The following is a 17,423-nucleotide window of genomic DNA, read 5'->3' as shown; positions in this document are numbered from 1 at the left end:
TAACAGAGAGTTCTATTATCTCCTTAACACCTCTGCTGCAAAGGACATAAGCAGTATTTAAACACAGACTATTAGTCATCTTTTTTGTCTGGTTTTTGAGCTAGAGTTGTTTGCGTCTTTTTTAACAGATTATAAAGTGTTATAAATCTATAAATCCCCCCTCCCCAATGCCAATAACACTCATTTCCCCAGCTGAGTCTCCTTACAGAACTACAAGTAGATTATTTTAGATTGGCCGTTCACCTGAGTGATCTGTGGGACCCCTCCCTCTCCTCTCATGGAGATGAGGGAACACCCGATGAATCTGGGGGCTTCGCCCTTGGTGACACAAGTACAGATTAAAGAGAGAAAGAAGTCCTGTAACAAGTAGATCCAAGAGTGGAAAGTTGGCCAAGATTTGTGGTCTCTTCCCCTTAAAGGAGACTGTGTGTGTGTGTGTGTGTGTGTGTGTGTGTGTGTGTGTGTGTGTGTATGGCAGAGAGTGAGAAGGGAGTAGGGGGAACAGAGGCAGAGAGAATTCCCCAGTGTTCCTACATGCTACCTTCTCCTTTCTTTTCTCTCCCCAGGATGTTTGACGAGAGAATCTTTACAGGTACGTGTTGGCACCTTGCATTCTAAAGCTAAGCCGTGACTGTGGCAAGGACTCTGGACAGGGCTTCTCCTTGGTTCCTGGAGTAGTGTGGTCTCTAAAGTAATCAGTTGATAAAAGACACGGGGGAGAAGTACCTTTTCCCTGAGGTAGAGTAGTGGGGGCTCCTCTTGGCTCTGCTTTCTGAATCCACGTATTATACAGGGCACAGCAGAACCAGAGCTGGTGTGATAGTTAAGGGACACTAATGTAGTAGAAGGAACTTAATGTAAGCTTCTTGAGGGCAGATGCTAGCTTTCATTTTTGTCTTTTGAGCCCGGCCCTTAGTACAGAACTTGGTGCATAGTAGGTACTTGTTGAATTTAGTTGAATCGGTAGCCACAGGGAAAAACTTGTTTTTGGTATGATTGTTGAAGGAGGGCTGTTCCCTTTCCCTCTGGGAACCTTCCCATTTCCTTCACCTGTTTCTGCATCTTGTTGGAGAGAAGTGCTAAGCCTTTAGTCCTAACAAGCCAGGGCTACATTGAGCTAGACGGCACAGAAGATGGAGTATTGTAATTGGAGTCTGGAAGACCTGAGTTGAAAGACTGCCTCAGATCCTCACTGACCCCAGACAAGTCACTTTAGCTGTCTTGACCTCAGTTTCCTCATCTGTAAAATGGGGATAATAATAGCACCTTCTTCACAGAGTTGTTTTCAGAATCAGGTGAGATCTATGAAAAACCCTTTGTGGACCTTGCAGTGCTTTGTAAATGTGAGCAGTTGTTATTATCTTTGAGAGGTGGCCTGGATAACATAGATAGAGCTGGCTGCTGAACCAAGAAGACCTGGGTTCAAGTCCTGCCTATGATCCACATTGACTGGGCAAGGCAAGATTCTCCAGTGCTTGGGGCACATCTAGTCTCAGAGCAGGGAAGTTGGCGGCCTGCCTTGGCACAGGGAATTTCCTCATCCAGGAAGTTCCCTACTCTAACCACAGCCTCTCATATTTAATTTTAGGGTAGTTTTTAGGAATTTAACCCAATTAAAGATGCAGAAACAGGAGGTGAAGGAAGTAGGAAGGTTCCCAGAGCCTCCTTCAACAAACAAACCCCAAACAACCTGATTAAATTCCTACCCTGAAACTCAATACCAGAGGCTGTGTAGTATAATGGTTAGCAGTCTATCCTTGGAGTCAGGAAGACGAGTTCAGGAGTCACTAGCTGTGTGACCTTGGACAGGTCACTTAATCTCTAAGTGCTCAGAACAGTTCTCTCAGAGAAGGTGCCAATTACTCACATTTCGAAAGAGCATATCCTTGTTCAGCGAGTCCCTTGTGCCAATGAAATCACAAGTCAATTTCCTGGCATTATTTTTATCACTGTTACTGTTCTCTCTTTCCCTGTGGGTCCCAGAGGCCCTTGGAAAGTACAGAATGACTGTGGGCTCCTTCCATGCATTAGATTCAGTGAGCATTGAGCAGCTACTAGGCACTTGGTGGTCTTTGATTGGAGCCTCAGTTCCCGCCCTTAAGGAACTTACAATGTGGTTAAGAAGGAGAGATGTACACACCAACCTGCAATCAGAACGTTCTTCATTTGTATGCTGCAGACATCCATCTCCTTCAGTGCAGGGGCTTGGGTTCCCCTGCCACTCTCAGTGGATCTTTAATAGAATCTTCAGCTCTGAATTCAGGGTGAGGAAGGAGCAGGGTTATGGGGGCATTTGTTTCTGGCTCAGAAACACCCTCCTCCCCTATATACACAGCCCTACGGTTGTCAAGGTGTGCCCATTATCTTGTACAAGAGTGAGGTCCAGGAGTCAATAGTTAAGGCACCAAAATCTCTCCAACTGCCGTTAGGGCATCCTTTGAAGGCAGCCTCCTAACCCCCTTGCTCACAATTTATCTCTCGGGCCTTGACCCAGATGGAGAGAGGCAGGAACTGGGGAGGATTCACAGCGGGACAGAATATAGCTAGCTGTGGTTTCACATCTCATTTTCTCTCTCCTCACTCTGTTGCCAGGAAGCAAATTTACCAAAGACCCCACCAAGCTGGAGCCGGCCAGTCCATCCGAGGACACCTCAGCAGAAGCCCCACGGATGGTCGTCCTCGATCTGGCTGGGACATCACAAGCCAGGTAAGGTCAGTGGCCCTGGGCCTGCACATTTCCTTTCTTTCCTCTCCCTCTTCCCTCTCCTGGCTTTGGGTCTGAGTCCTGGTCCTTTGGGGTCTTGAGAGCAGACATCCATTGAAGTGAAGGCCTCTGGGTAGGCTTCCAGCTTAGTATGTGGACAATCAATAAATAGTCTTATGGTCAAATTTAGCTGTGTTCTTTGTTCCCAAAATATCTGGTCACTGGATTCCGATGACTCTGGAGAAGTGAGGCTGGTGACCTGCACAGCCCTCCCTCACTCAAAACAAAGTCAAGCACAAGTCATGTCATTATTTCTCTGATGGCATGGTCTTCTTCAGCAACAAAGGACAAACACACACACACACACACACACACACACACACACACACACACACACCTCGATTGTCAAAACTGGAAGGAACTTGAGAAGTCAGTACCATTCACCAAGAGTGTAGCCTCTTTTTCATCATCTGGTGGGAAGGGCCAGGAGGATTATGAAATGAGGAGCCAAAGATGGTCATAGCCTCTTTTTGGGAGAATCTAGGAGGACTAGGGCAAAGGACGATAGAAAGGAGTCTGCTGCTTTTGAAGTGATTTGAAGTGTGTAATTAGGGAAGAGAGAGATCCCTTGATGGAGGACTATCTAGTACAAGATAAGGTCAGCTAGTGAGAGAGGCAGGGCAGAAAGTAGTATAAGTGATTGTTGAAATAGCCTAGTGGGGAGTATAGTCAAGAGATGACCAGGGCAGAGGTTCTTTTGCATAGATCGAGGAGGCCCCCACTGAGTTTGAATCACGAATTTGTGGTGGATCCAGTCCATGTGGGAGCATTCTGATGCATGAGCCGGACTAGAGAAGGCCAGGTGGTGGTAATGATCCAAGACTGGGTTTGGGAAAGGCCAACGGGATTAAAGGATACTAAGGGAGGGGACGATGTGAAGCTGAACTAGATTTTGAAGGGAGAAAAGGGAGAACAGAGGAGGGGTGATGGTCAGCCTGGGAAAGCATTGAGTGGGCGGCTTCAAGGAGGGTGGACAGTTTAGAAGGAATGAGGGTCAGGGAGAGAGGGAAGAGGAAAAGGTCATGGGTCAGTTGGAGACTGACCCAATTTCAGAGTTAGGGGTTGTGAGGGATGGGGACAATGATAATGAGAATGAGGATGGAATGAAGTGAGAATAGGCATCATGGGAAGGGGGAAGGTTGGGAGCCTAAGAAATGAGTGTATCTGACGGGACATCGACATATAAATGAGAGTCAAAACTACCTCTTTTCTTCAGCGTCAGGTCCTAGCTCAAGATCTCAGGCCATCTGGTTCAACCTGCACATTTTACAGTTGAGGAAACTGAGGTCCAGGAAGGATCATAAGATTATACTTTTGTCACACTAGATCTGGCAGGGACCTCCGAAACCATCTAGTCCAACCCCCTTATTGTGTAGATAAGGAAAATGGGGCCCAGAGGGGTTGAGACTTGCTCAAGGTCCCACAAGCAGTGAGTGTTGGAGGTAGAATTTGAACCCAGGTCCTTGGACTCCAGAGTAGCTCCCTTTACCCACTGTTCCTGGTTCTCCCTTCAGGGGCCAAAGGAGGCAAGTCTCATCTCTCTTTCCCATGATAGGCTTTCAGATACTTCAGATTCTATGTGTCCAAGATAAACAGAGAATCTCTAAGTTGAATGAAGTCTCAGAGACCATCCAACCTAACACTTCTACAGATGGAGCCCTAACAAATGCTGATGCAGGCTTTTCTGGGAGACCTTGAAGAGGATGAATTCATTGCATCTAGAGGCAGCTCATTCCACTTTTAGATAGTACTAATTGTTAATCGAATGAAAGGAAAGTTTTCATCATAGCAAACAGAAATCTGATACTCTGAAACATTCACCTATTATTACTAGTTCAGCCCTTGGAGCCAAGCAGAAAAAGTCTAAGCCCTCCCTTCAAAAGCATGAAGGTATCTACCACATCCACCTCCCCCAGTGTTCTATTCTCCAGGCTAAATATTTCCAACTCCTTCAACTGACCATCATATGAAATGATACATTGTTAATATCTTCTCTTTCATCTATATGTCACAATCTGTGTGTGGTTTTCATCCATTCTGTTTTCTTTGTATGGATGGTTAAACCAATGTCTTTCACATTGTTGTGAATTTACTGAGGAGGCTTCCTCCGTATTCAGGCTCCATGAACTTATGGCAATATCTTCTGTAACCAGGAGCATTAGAGAGCCTGAACATCAATTAGGAACATTTTCTTTTGTTTGGGCTTTACCCAGCATATCTTCACGACGTTGGTGAGAACCTGCGATAAACATAAAGCTTTCTGTTTCACACCTCCTGGTGTTGCTTCACGCACAAAGTTATTTCAGTAGTTACTTCTGCCACGAAATCATGTATAATTTTTGACACTTTGCTTGAGGAGAGACTACTTCAAGTCTACATTTTTCTGTACTTGGCCAAATGCTTTCTGAAAATCAATAAACAACAACCACAGAGGGAGCTTGTATTTTCTGTTCATGTCAGCTACAAGACCATAATTATGTGATCTAGAGCAAAAAAAAAAAACCTATCTGCAGAAGCCTGCCTGTTCCCTTTCTACGTTTTCATCCAAAACACCCGCATTTCCTCCATAGATAATTCTTGATGGTTTTATTATTCAATAGGAATAATACTGGTTATTAATTAGTGACAAAAAACTACAGCCAGGTGACATAGTGGGTAGATCCTGTACTTGGAATCAAGAAGTTTTTAAGTTCGAATCTCACTGCAGACACTTAGTAGCTCTTTATTTGCCTTACTTTCCTCATCTGTAAAATGGAGATGATAATAGGATCTACCTCCCAGAGTTGTTTTGAAGCTAAAATGATATAAGATTGTGAAACGCTTAACCCAGTGACACTATATAAATGTCATTGTCATTGTTATTATAAAATGGGGGTGATAATAATAGCACCTATCTCCAAGGGTGGTTTTGAAACTTAAAGGAGATAATAATTCTAAAGCACTTAGCACAGCACCTTGCACTTAGTAGGTGCTATATAAATGTTATTTTTATAAAATGGGATAGTAATAGAGCTTACTTCCCAGGATTTTTATAAAGATAAAAGGGCATAACATTGGTAAAGTACTTAGTACAAGGTCTGGTGCATAGTGGATGCTATATAAATGCTAATATTATAAAATGGGATAATAATAGAACTTACTTCCCAGGATTCTTATAAAGATAAAGGGGCATAACATTTGTAAAGTACTTAGTACAAGGTCTGGTGCATAGTAGGTGCTATATAAATGTTATTATGAAATTGAGGTAATAACATTTGTAAAGCACTTAGTATAAGGCCTTGCACATAGTAGGTGCTATATAAATGTTATTATTATAAAATATCAATAGAATAGCACTTACTTCCCAGGTTATCATGAGGATTAAATGAGATTATAATTGTAAAGTACTTAGCACAGTGTTTGGTGGTGGTAGGTACTGTATAAATATTATTATTATCATAAAATGGGGATAATCAAAGCGCCTAGTTCTCAGGGTTGTTGTGAGGATAAAATGAGATCATATTTGTGAAGCACTTTGCAAACCTTAAAGTCCTATAGAAATGCTATTTTTTATAAGCGATATTCACATGGAGCTTTAAAGTTTTCAATCTAATCTCATTTGAGCATCTACTTTACTTTCCTGGCTGCTGATCTGGGGCCCTTGCTAATTAAATTGGTAAGAGTGGCCTCTGGTTGTGAATTTCACTGAGGAAACTCAACTGTGTGACTTTGTCTTCAGTTGAGATAATATATGAGATAAAATACGTGAGAAGGGTCATCTTTCTAGTGAGCTGAAAGCAGCATCCGGGGACTTCTAGCTCTTGGTTCTGGTTACACTCTCTGGGATTAAACAGAAAAAGTTGGCCAATAATCATTCATTTGTACCATGCACTGTGCGAAGCCCTGAGGTTACAAAATAAAAAATAAAGATAAAACGAAATCCCTGCCCTCAAAGAGATCAATGTCTACTGGGGAGAAAACATGCAAATAACACAGACAGTATAAATGGGAGAGAATCAGCAGAGAGAAGGTCCTAGCATTAAGAGGAATCGTGAAAGGCTTTCTGTAGGAGATGGGATTTTAGCTGGGACCTGGCTTCTTCTACAACAGTTATTATGTTCTGTATCAGCCATTTCGATTGTATCCAACTTTCCATAATCCATTTGGGGTTTTCTTGGCAAAGATACTGGAGTGTTTGCCATTTCCTTCTCCAGCTTTTTTTTTTTTTTTTTGAGGCAATTGGGGTGAAATGACTTGCCCACACAGGTCACACAGCTAGTGTCTGAGGTCACATTTGAACTCAGGTCCTCCTGACTTCAGGACCACTGTGCCACCTAGCTGCTTATATACTTTTTTAAAAAGCAGGCTTCATAATAGGGACTCTCAGTTTCATACACAATTCTTTTTTTCTATTCTATTTTGTAAATGGAAATTTCTTTTTTGATACTGGTTAAATTTAGAATAAAATTTTAGTTTACTTTTAAAACAATAATATTATTAGGTAGTCTAAGATGGAAAAGGAGATGAATTTACAAAACATGCTAAGTACCCCAAAAGAGATTTCTTTTCAAAGGCTAAGTCTGCAAGGTAGAAATACAGGGAGGGAGTAAGTCTGCTTACTCCAGGTGGATTGGACAAAGCTAATGGTGAGCAGCTCTTCTCAACTCCATCTTCCCTATCAAGGAAAATGTCCTTCAGACTGGAAAGATCAGAATACAAATAAGGAGGAGGAAATGAAAGCCCGAGATCAGTGAGGAGATAGCAGAGGAGCACATGGCTGCTTTGACTAAGGTCAGATTTCCTAGCTTGGAAGAATTCCACCAAAGATGGCAGAAAGGACTGGTTGATTGGGAGCTTGGAGGGCTGGGGAAAGGCAGGGAGATAGAGATGATATATAAGACCAGAGATTGAGAGATTTTGCCTGGATCCTCGAAAAGAGCAAGAAGATTCCTCCATTCAATAGTTAGATGGTGCCAGAACCAGTACGAAGCAGAATTCTAGGCAGGGTGGATCATGTCTCTAGATCTCCTGAGCACCAAGGCAGGGAAGGGGGTGGCTTCACACCAAACCTTTATTTCTATTATGTTACATATATATATTATATATACTTCTATTATAACAAGGTGACTAGATCAAGCAGTGTTGTCCACTTCAGAACTTCTTGTGTGACTGTACCCAAAACTGTTGATAAATTGGTTGATCTCATTCTCAAGAGGTCTTTAGTGATGAACTCCAAGGCTTTGTTCCCAGCCCCAATGTTTTCTACATTTTATCAATAACTTCATCAAAGACATAAAAGAAGTTCTTTGCATATGAAATAGAGCTGGGAGGGATAACTGAGAGGGCCAATTGAGATCCCAGAGATTTCAGCAGGTTTCATCTAAGGTGAAATTTTATAGAAATAAATTTAATTACCATATTTAGGTTTTAAAAATCTCTGTTACAAGATAGCTCAGACTTGATAGTTTGTGTAAAAACCTCTATGGATTTTTGTAGCCTGCAAGCTCATGAAGAGTGGGCAGTAAGACTTGACAATCAAAATAACTAATGCTGTCCTAAAATACATTAAGACCAGAATGGGCTCATCAAGGTGGCTCAGTGGATAGAGCATTGGTCTTAGAGTCGGGAGGACCTGAGTTCAAATGTGACCTCAGATACTTAGTAGCTGTGTGACCGTGGGCAAAGTCACTTTACCCTGTTTGCCTCAGTTTCCTCATCTGTCAAATGAGCTGGAGGAGGAAATGGCAAAGCACTCCGGTATCTCTGCCAAGAAATCCCTAAATGAGGTCACAGAGAGTCAGACACAACTGAAACACCTGAATGACAACAATAAATACGTAGACTCGCACTGGGTACAGGGACAAGCTTACAAAAACATAGTTTTAGTTTTCTAAAAGTTTGTAGTCAGGTTGAGTGAGGTCAGTCCCACTCTCCAGACTGCAGGGATTAGCCTCTTCTGTGGACTTATGGTCACAAGCTCATATGATTAATAATAGTAGTAAGTAGTATTTCTATTTGCAAAGGGCTGTGCAAATGTCTGTTTTGATCCTTACAACAACGCTGGGCAGTAGGTGCTATTATTATCCCTATTTTTACTGATGGAGAAACTGAGGCAGGCAGAAGTTAAATGACTTGCCCGGGGACATACAGCTAGTAAGTGTAAGAAGGTGATTTGAACGCAGACCTTCCTGACTCCAGGTCCACTCCCTGATAACAGAGTCTGTGAAGGCAGTTGGCAGTGTAGGATGGTATTAGAGAAGGCTCCTGTAGGAAGTGAGACTCCTTGTGTGACCCTGGATCCTTTTCTCAGTTCTGGGCCTCCGTTGCCCAGTGTGGTGCAGGGGTTACAGCACTGGGCTTGGAATCAGGTAGAACAGTTTGAACTCTGCCTCCATCTCTTCCAAGCTGTGTGACCCTAGACAAGTCACTAGTGTTCTCTCGCCCTCAGTTATCTGTACAGTGGAGGTAATAATGCAATTCAAAGGAAGTATTTTAAAACTCCTTTGCAAACCTTAAAAGTGTTATATGAATGCTAATGTTGTTATCTCACAGGGCTGTCACAATGATCAAATATTTTCAAAATGCTTGGGAAAACTTAAAATGCAGTACCGTTCTGTAAAATGAAGGGATGAGTCAGTAATTCCTAAGATTCTTTCTTGATCTGAATCTTATGAGCCTCCAGCTCCAAGCAAAGAAAAGGGAGGGAAATGGGAGGTGTAGAAGGGGGCACAGCCTGAGCAAAGACCAGGAGGTGGGAATGAGCATGACATGTGTGAAGGGCTGTGAGGAGACAGCCTGGCTAATGTATGAGTTAAAAGTTAGAGTGAGTTAAAGCCAAATTTTTGTGGGCCTGAAGTGTAAGACTGGAGAGTTTGTACTCTTTGCTATGCTGACAAAAGACTCCTCCCCATGACCAGCCATCATCGATGTGTTCTCCATTTCTGTTCTCAGGTTGGACAAATGCAGCATAGCCGAAGACTGCGAGCCAGGTACGGAGCTGGGACAACCCCTTGGTGGTCTGGTTGGGGTGGGGATGGAAGGAAGAAGGAGGTGTGGCCTGGGCACCCAGAGTCATCACTGGGAGGACAGGAACCTCCCTCCCCAAGGCAGACACTTCCTTTCATTTTCTCTGCCCCATTTTACAGATGAGGAAACTGAGGCAAACAGAGGCTAAGTGACATGCCCAGGGTCACACAGCCAGGAAGTGTCTGAAGCTTGGTTTGAACTCAGATCTTTCTGGCTCCCTACCCACTGAGCCACCAGCTGCTTGATTTAGGAAGAGACTTTCAGGTTAGCTTAGAGCTGACTTCAGAGCTTCCTCCCAAGGTGACCCCATGGACAGACACACAGAACTGTGGGTGGCGTAAAAGAAACACCAGCAGTAGTGACTGCATCAGAACCATTTGTGAGCTGGCTGTTTCTTGAAGTTCTTATATCCCCAGGCTTTGGGGACGAGGGCCAGTCCCACTGGGGCTCACTCATGTGGCGTAACTGGAAGGGATGGAAGAAGCAGGGACTGTGGTACAGTGGAAAGAGTATCTGGTTCTGGAGTTAGAGGACCTGGGTCCAAAGTCTACCTTTGGGACATTGGATGGGTAGTTTAGCCTTTTTAGACCTTGGTTTCCCCTGGTGTAAAATGAGAAGATTGTTCTGTGTGTGTGTTTCTGAGGTGTCTGCCTGCTCTAGATCTAAGATCCTCCCTGAAGGTCTCTGCCCCCAAAATCTCCTCCTCCAGTGACATCTGAAATTCCTTCTCCCTCCCTTCCATGAAAGGGTTGTCCTAAATGACCTCTAATGGTCCTGTCTCATGCTTTGAAGGGTTAGTCAGTGAAGACTTAAGGCCCCCACTGACCCCCATGTCCCTTAGTAGAGAGCTCTGGCCCCAAGCTGTGAGAGACAGTATGGAAGAGTAGGGAAATTTAGGGAATTTAGCATCAGATGACCCAGGTTCAGACCTCTCCTCTGACCTTGTTACATGTATGACCTCAGGCAAGTCATTTCTCTCTGGGCCTCAGTTTCCTCATCTGCAAAATAGCATTGGACTAGATGACCTCCAGTCACTTCCAATGGCAGTCATAGGACCATAGATTTGGAGCTGGACAGAACCTTGGAAATAATCTTGTGCAGCCTTTGGCAGAGGGGAAACTGAACCTCAGAAGGGGAAATTCCGAGGCTGGGGGATAGCATTGAGTCAGCTCAGACAAGATGGGACCCCTGGTTCTCCCTCAGGGTTGGCCTTACCTTGATCTCTAGACTTTAATGGTGGGGCCTGCCGTCTGGCAGCATCACCCCCTTCTCTGAGTGCCCCCTCTTTTCTCCAGGGACCTCAGGGGAGCTGAGCGGGCTGAGGCACATCAAAATTGAGCCAGATGACCTAGACATCATTCAGGTTACTGTCCCAGGTAAGGGGGCGGAGGTAGGCGAAGCAGGGCCATGGGGAGCTAGGGCTCAGAAGTCACTTCCAGCAGCCACAAAGCCTGGGAAAGACACAGGGCTTAGCTGAGGCATGGCCCCTGCCCATGTGCAGTCTCATTACAGGGTAGGATGTGTACACAGATAGAGTCTCTGGCCTTGTGCTCTGAGGAAGGCGTTCCTGCTCCACAGCATCTCCTGGTCAGCCTGGCTGGGCTCCTGTAGGGAAGTGCTGTGCCATGCTTCCCAAGGCCCTGGGAGAGGGCACACTCCCAGACTGTCCCTTGGACTTCAGTGGAAACAAGGTCATCAGATACTTCCCTCCAAAATAGGGCAGTAGGAGGGTCCTGGGCGCCATACAGGGCATCATCCAGGAAGGGACCAAGAAAGGGAAAACAGAGCAGTCAGAAGTAATTGCCTTGCTAGGCCCCCAAAAGTCATCCCAGCCCAGGCAAAGTCCAGAGGTGGAGTGAGCCTAGAGACCCCTTCTAGCTTGTGCCTGGTCTCTGGGCAAGGTAATCTTTCTGTAGTCTCCATGTTTACCCAAAAGGCCTGGGGTTGTAGGGGGAGGGGGCACAGGATGGAAAAAAGGAAGGGGAGCATCTTATTGGGGTTAACAGACTTCCACATCTCCTGGATGCCTTACAGAGTGACTGTCCTTAATATTCCTAGGAGACCACTCTATCCCAGGCCCCCTGGGCAGGGGGAGGGGGAGAGGAGGGAAAACAGAGACCACCTTGTCATTTGGTGGGGGGGGGATGGCATTTACAGACCCTTCACCCACCTCCGATGAAATGCATGACCCCGTGACCGGGCACCTTCCCTCTGAAGAGTCCAGCTACATCCTCAACACGATGGAAGGTAAGAAAAACGGGTGCTCAGAGACCCCACCCCCACCCCAGGATAGGGCCACAAACTCCCTGGCCAAAACCAATGCGTTCATTAAAACAAATCTGATTGTATGCTGTTTTCCACACCCGTGGACCCCTACCCCTCCCTAACATCTGTAGAGGTTAGCATCACTTCTTTTACTGGGCTTACTCCTTGCAATTTTGCAAATTCATTTTCCCCTCTCATGGAGTCTGGTCTTGCCCTTGTCCTCACTTTGGTCATTGGGTATAATTGTCTCTTTAACGCTGCCTCAGTAGACATCTTTGAGTCTTTCCAAGTATCTCTTCATATTTGTTGTTTCCTATAGTGTTTGAAAAAAAGAGTTTTATACTTTTATTTTTATATCATTTTCATTCACATCCCCTTCATGCCCACTACCACCACTGGCTGCCTTCCTCCTCACTGCCACCGAGCCGTCCCTTTTCAGGGAGGGTCTGAACCTCTGATTTCATTGGTCTAAGGAACTTCCAGGTGAGGAAACTCCCTGTGCCAATGCTGATTGACACCTTCTCTGCAACATACAGGCTTAGAGAGTTGCCTAGGGTCAAGAGACTTATCCAGGGTCACACAGCCTCTGTATGTGTGTGTGTGTGCATGCGTGCGTGTGTGTATGTGTGTGTGTGTGTGTGTGTGTGTGTTGTGTGATGTAAGAGAGATTGAGATTGAGAATTTAGACTCATGTCTCCAGTCTCAAAGCCACCTGTCAATCTCGTACATCTTGCTGCCTTACCTACCCTCCCTTATAACAGAGCAAAAAAATCTATCACTTTCCACAAAGCCAATCAGCACAGCAGAATGGTCCTGGTCTGATGGCATATGCAGCATTCCATACCTGTAGTCCCCCACTTCTATACTAAGAGAAGGGAGATGTGTTTCAACATCCCTGCTGCAGCCTGAGAATGTTCGTTGGGATGCGTCCACCCCCGCCAAGCTACTTTTGAGTATGTTTATAGTTTACGTTCATTTTACATATTGGGCCCTTGGTCCCGCCATCTTCATCCCATGCGAATTCAAGCAGGACTCTCTGAATTCTCCATTTTGTCATTTCTTACAGCACAACAATATTCCTCTGTATTCATGTGCCTCAGTTTATCCAACCGTTCCTTAATAGATGGGTATTCACCTTGTTTCTAGGTTTTTCTGTGGCCTCCTCCTTTGACAAATGTATCTTATTTTCACTGATTCCATTTCTGATTTCTGAATATTCCTTCCCCTCTCCTACTCAGTAAGCCATCGTTTGTAACAAAGATTTTAAAAGGAAAAAAACTAGCTAGCAAAAGTGGCTAACCCATGGAACATGTCTGACAGTATATGTAGTATTCCATACCCATGGCACCCCACCTCTGCTATGAGGGGAAGGAGGTTCATTTTTTCAACTCTTCTCCAAGCTAAACTTGGTCATTTTTGTTACCCAGCGCTCAGGTTCCTTCCTCAACTCTATTTACATTGTTGTTCTGGTGCGTATTGTTTTCCGGATTCTACTTACTTCACTCTTCATAGAAGCTATACTTCTTTGGATTCTTCATAGCCAGCTGTGTGACCCTGGCCAAGTCACTTAATCTCTCTCTGCCTCAATTTCTTCTTCTGTAAAATGAAGATAGTCGCACCTACCCATATTACAAGGTACTCTTGAATCTCCAGGGAGGTTATGTCTTGTAAAGCGCTTTAAGAACTTTCAGGTACCAGATAAATATTAACCATTATTATGGTTTCTTGACTTTCTCGAGGTCACAGAAGGTTTCTTTTCCCTTTTGTAGATATCATTTTTATACATTTATTATTTTTAAGATTAATATGATTAATTTAAGATTAATATTTTTAAGATTAATATTATTAGTAATATTAATATTTTCAGATTAATAATATCACTATCTTAATATTAATAATGCATTAATATTTTTAAGATATTTGTGATTTTATTATTTTTTTACATAGTGACATCATTTTGGTCCTCTTTGAGAATGAAAGGCAATCAACAATTTATCATTTTCATTCATCTATTATTTTAAAAATATTGTTTTATTATTTATCATTTTGCACATTCATTATTTTTAAGATATGTTATTTTATGCATTTATTATTTTTAAGATATTTGTGGTTTTATTGTGTATTTTAATATATTTATTATTTTAAGATAGTTGTCATTTCATTATTTATTCTTTTTACACATTTGTTATTTTTAACATGTTTGATATTTATATACATTAACTGTTTTAAAGATGTTTGTTGACTGCATCTTTTATGTGGAGTGCCTCAGACAGTCCTGGCACATGAGGGACTCAGCCTACTGACTGAGCACCTACTGTGTACCTAAGACCCTAGGTCTTACACTTCTCAACTTCTCCTTGGCTGAGCTTTCAGCAGAAAAGGCCCCTGGGGTCTTAGTGGCCCAAGTTTGATACTGACATTAAGAAGACTGAAACAATTTTAACTTTGTTGTGGGAAGGCGAGCACCCAGGTCATAGGAAGAAATAGATGCCTGGCTCTCTTCTGCCCTGGTCTGTGATATCCTTCATTCAACTCTGGGCACATTTTAGGGACGAAAACTGTCCAATCAAATGTCCAGAGCATGTTGGCCAAGTTTGTGAGAGGTGGTATGGTATAATGGTCAGAGCTCTTGAATCGGCGTCAGAGGACCCATGTTCAAATCTTGCCTCTGCTACTATATGAAACTGGCTGAATCACATTCCTTCCCTGAGCCTCAGTTTCCTTAACTGTTAAATGTGGGGAGCGGACTCCACAGCCCCTGAGACCCTGTCCAGCCTTACATCTCTAATCCATGATGCACAAATCAGTCAAAGAAGGTGGAGACAAGCCCTAGGGGAGACCTGAGAGCTTTCTCCAAGCATTCAAAGGCTGTCATGTAGAGAAGGGAGAAAGTTTCCAAAGATAGGAGACATCAGCAGAAGTGACAGGGGGGGCACATTGGGGCCCAAGAATTTCTCATGAGGTAGTGAGTTCCTCTTTGCTGGAGGGATTCAAGAAATGGCTGGATGACCCCCTCTCAGCAATGCATACAGAAGGAGTTCCCAGGTGAGATGTTAGGCTGAGTGAGCTCAGACACCCATCAAGTTCTACCATTTTATGCTAAATGCCAAGTGAATAGATGGAAAGTGCAATTATAAAACACTACTATGTGCCAGGCATTGTGCTAAGCTTTTTAAAAATATTTTCTTCATTTGTTCTTCACAACAACCCTGGGAGGGAAGCGCTATTATTATCTTTATTTTACAGTTAAGGAAACTGAGGCAGACAGCAGTGAAGTGACCTGCCCAGGGTTGCACAACTAGGAAGTGTCTGAGACCTCAATGCTCTATCCACTGCACCACCCAGCCATCCCTGGTGCAGAGAAGGGGGTGACCTCTACAGGGAAGTGTGGTAGGGGAAGGCCTTGGAGCATAGAGATGGATGGGATTTACAACATCATTTGGTCACTCTTTTATATTACAGATGAGGAAACTGAAGCCCAGATATTCTGCAGGAAGTAGTAAAAGCTCTAGGATTTGGAGGCAGATCCCAGCCCTGCCACATCATACTGGTGTGACTTGTGTGGCCTTGGGCCAAGACAGAAGAGGTCTAACTGACCCTAGAGGTCATCTCAGATCAAGTAGGAAACGGGCTGTCCAATGTCACACAGTAAATCCAAAGCAGAGTCAGGATTTTAACCCAGTGCTCAGACAACAAATCCTCCTTGCTTTGTGAAGGAGCTAGGATTTGAGGGGGGCTCAGATTGCAAAATTAATGAAAATCCCATGGTTTTCCTTGCTTCCTTCCACTCAATGTATAAACACACACCAGGACATTTCTGGCAACTCTACCACTGGGCATTGCCCAAAGAAGAGGTAACGCTCAGGCATCTTTAGAAATGCCCATCTCGGGGTTCACTTAAAGGCATCCCATATAGCAGAGTTGGCCGGGAGCTCATCTGTGCTCAGAGCAGAAGATGGTTTTGGAAAATTCCTGTCACTTTGGTCTCTGCCCAGATCCCAAAACCCACCTTCAATCTCTCCTCCTGCCCCAGCCAGCCAAGATCTCTCATCTAAATCTTGCCTCAATGAAGGCTCATTAATTCTTTGTTTGCAGCATCCATCTGTTCCCATGGAAATGCCTGATGACAGAAATTAGTACAATAAAATTAGGACAGCCTCTCATCAGAGGGGCCCCCTCCTTACTCCCAACAGACACTTCATTAAAATAATTAGTGTTCTGTGATCTTACACCTACCTAGCATTTGTCACCTCACAATCAGGCCAGTTTAGTCATAAATCAGAGATCACAGGGACAGAGGCCTAGATTTGGCCTTAGTAGCCACCTAAAATGCCCCTTTGCCCCAGGTCTCCCTCCAGCTTCCCCCCAGCTCCACACCCCTTAGCCATGTCATCTTGGACAAGTCACCTGGACTCTCTGAACCTAAGTCCCCTTATCTGTAAAATAAATATAATAATAGCTAATGCTTAATAATACTTGGACAGCTAGGTGGCACAATAGATAGAGCACCTGACCTGGAGTTCGTAAGACCTGAGTTCAAATTTGACTTCAGACAGTTACTAGTTGTGTGACCCTGGACCTTCTTGTCTCAATTTCCTCATCTGTAAAATGAGCTGGAGAAGGAAATGGCAAACCACTCCAGTATCTCTGCCAAGAAAACCTCAAATGGGGTCCTGAAGGGTCAGACACAACTGAAATAATGGAAGAAATATAGTACCTACTATGTGCCAGGTACTTTGCTATAAACACTTTACAAATATCATCTCATTTGATCCTCACAAAAATTCTGAAAGGTAGGTGCTATTAGTGTCCTCATTTTACATTTGAGGAAACTGAGGCAGACAGAAGTTAAGTGGCTTGCCCAGGGTCATACAGCTAGTAAATATCTGAGGTCAGATTGGAACTCAGGTCTTCCTGACTCCAGGCCCAGCACTCTAACCACTGGGCAACCCAAGATAATAATACCCCCACAGGATTATTGCTAAGTTCACATGGCATGATGTCTGTAAAACTCCAAGGGCTTCATAAATGTCAGTGGTTATTATTTTTCCATTCTTGTTATTTGAGAAGGCAATGTCATATATTAGATGGAGTGTGGGGACCTTGGAGTCACTAAGAGATGAGTTCAAATCTGATATTTCCTAGCCACATGACGACGGACAGGCTGGAGGACTCAGTTTCTTCATCTGTAAAATGAGGTGGATAAGACTAGATGCCTCTGAGGTCCTTTTAAGACCCAGATCTACGATCCTGTGACCCTATGATCCTACTTTTTTTGTTTCTGAAGCCATTTTCAGCCTCAAGGAAGGTTCTGGGGTTGTAAGACCAAGTTTGTGTTTCCTCATATGTGTCTCCTTTATTATTTTTCACCCTAACTAAGCTCACCCTA

General features: G+C 43.9%; 1 protein-coding gene across 5 annotated transcripts in view; it reads left to right on the top strand.

Annotated features, from left to right (window-relative positions):
- The window catches only part of GTF2IRD1 (GTF2I repeat domain containing 1), a 220,665-nt gene that overhangs the window by 122,772 nt on the left and 80,470 nt on the right, over positions 1–17,423 (top strand). For all 5 annotated transcript variants that reach the window (XM_072640170.1, XM_072640171.1, XM_072640169.1 and 2 more), the window contains exons 10-14: positions 567–592; positions 2,593–2,707; positions 9,695–9,732; positions 11,065–11,145; positions 11,927–12,016. In XM_072640170.1, the coding sequence (XP_072496271.1) occupies positions 567–592; positions 2,593–2,707; positions 9,695–9,732; positions 11,065–11,145; positions 11,927–12,016 (350 nt within the window). The remainder of the gene's footprint in view (positions 1–566; positions 593–2,592; positions 2,708–9,694; positions 9,733–11,064; positions 11,146–11,926; positions 12,017–17,423) is intronic.

Source organism: Notamacropus eugenii, chromosome 2, assembly GCF_028372415.1.
Source record: "Notamacropus eugenii isolate mMacEug1 chromosome 2, mMacEug1.pri_v2, whole genome shotgun sequence".
Classification (NCBI taxonomy): Eukaryota; Metazoa; Chordata; class Mammalia; order Diprotodontia; family Macropodidae; genus Notamacropus; species Notamacropus eugenii.
Note: the sequence above shows the minus strand (reverse complement) of the source record. Positions and strands in the feature narration are given on the sequence as shown.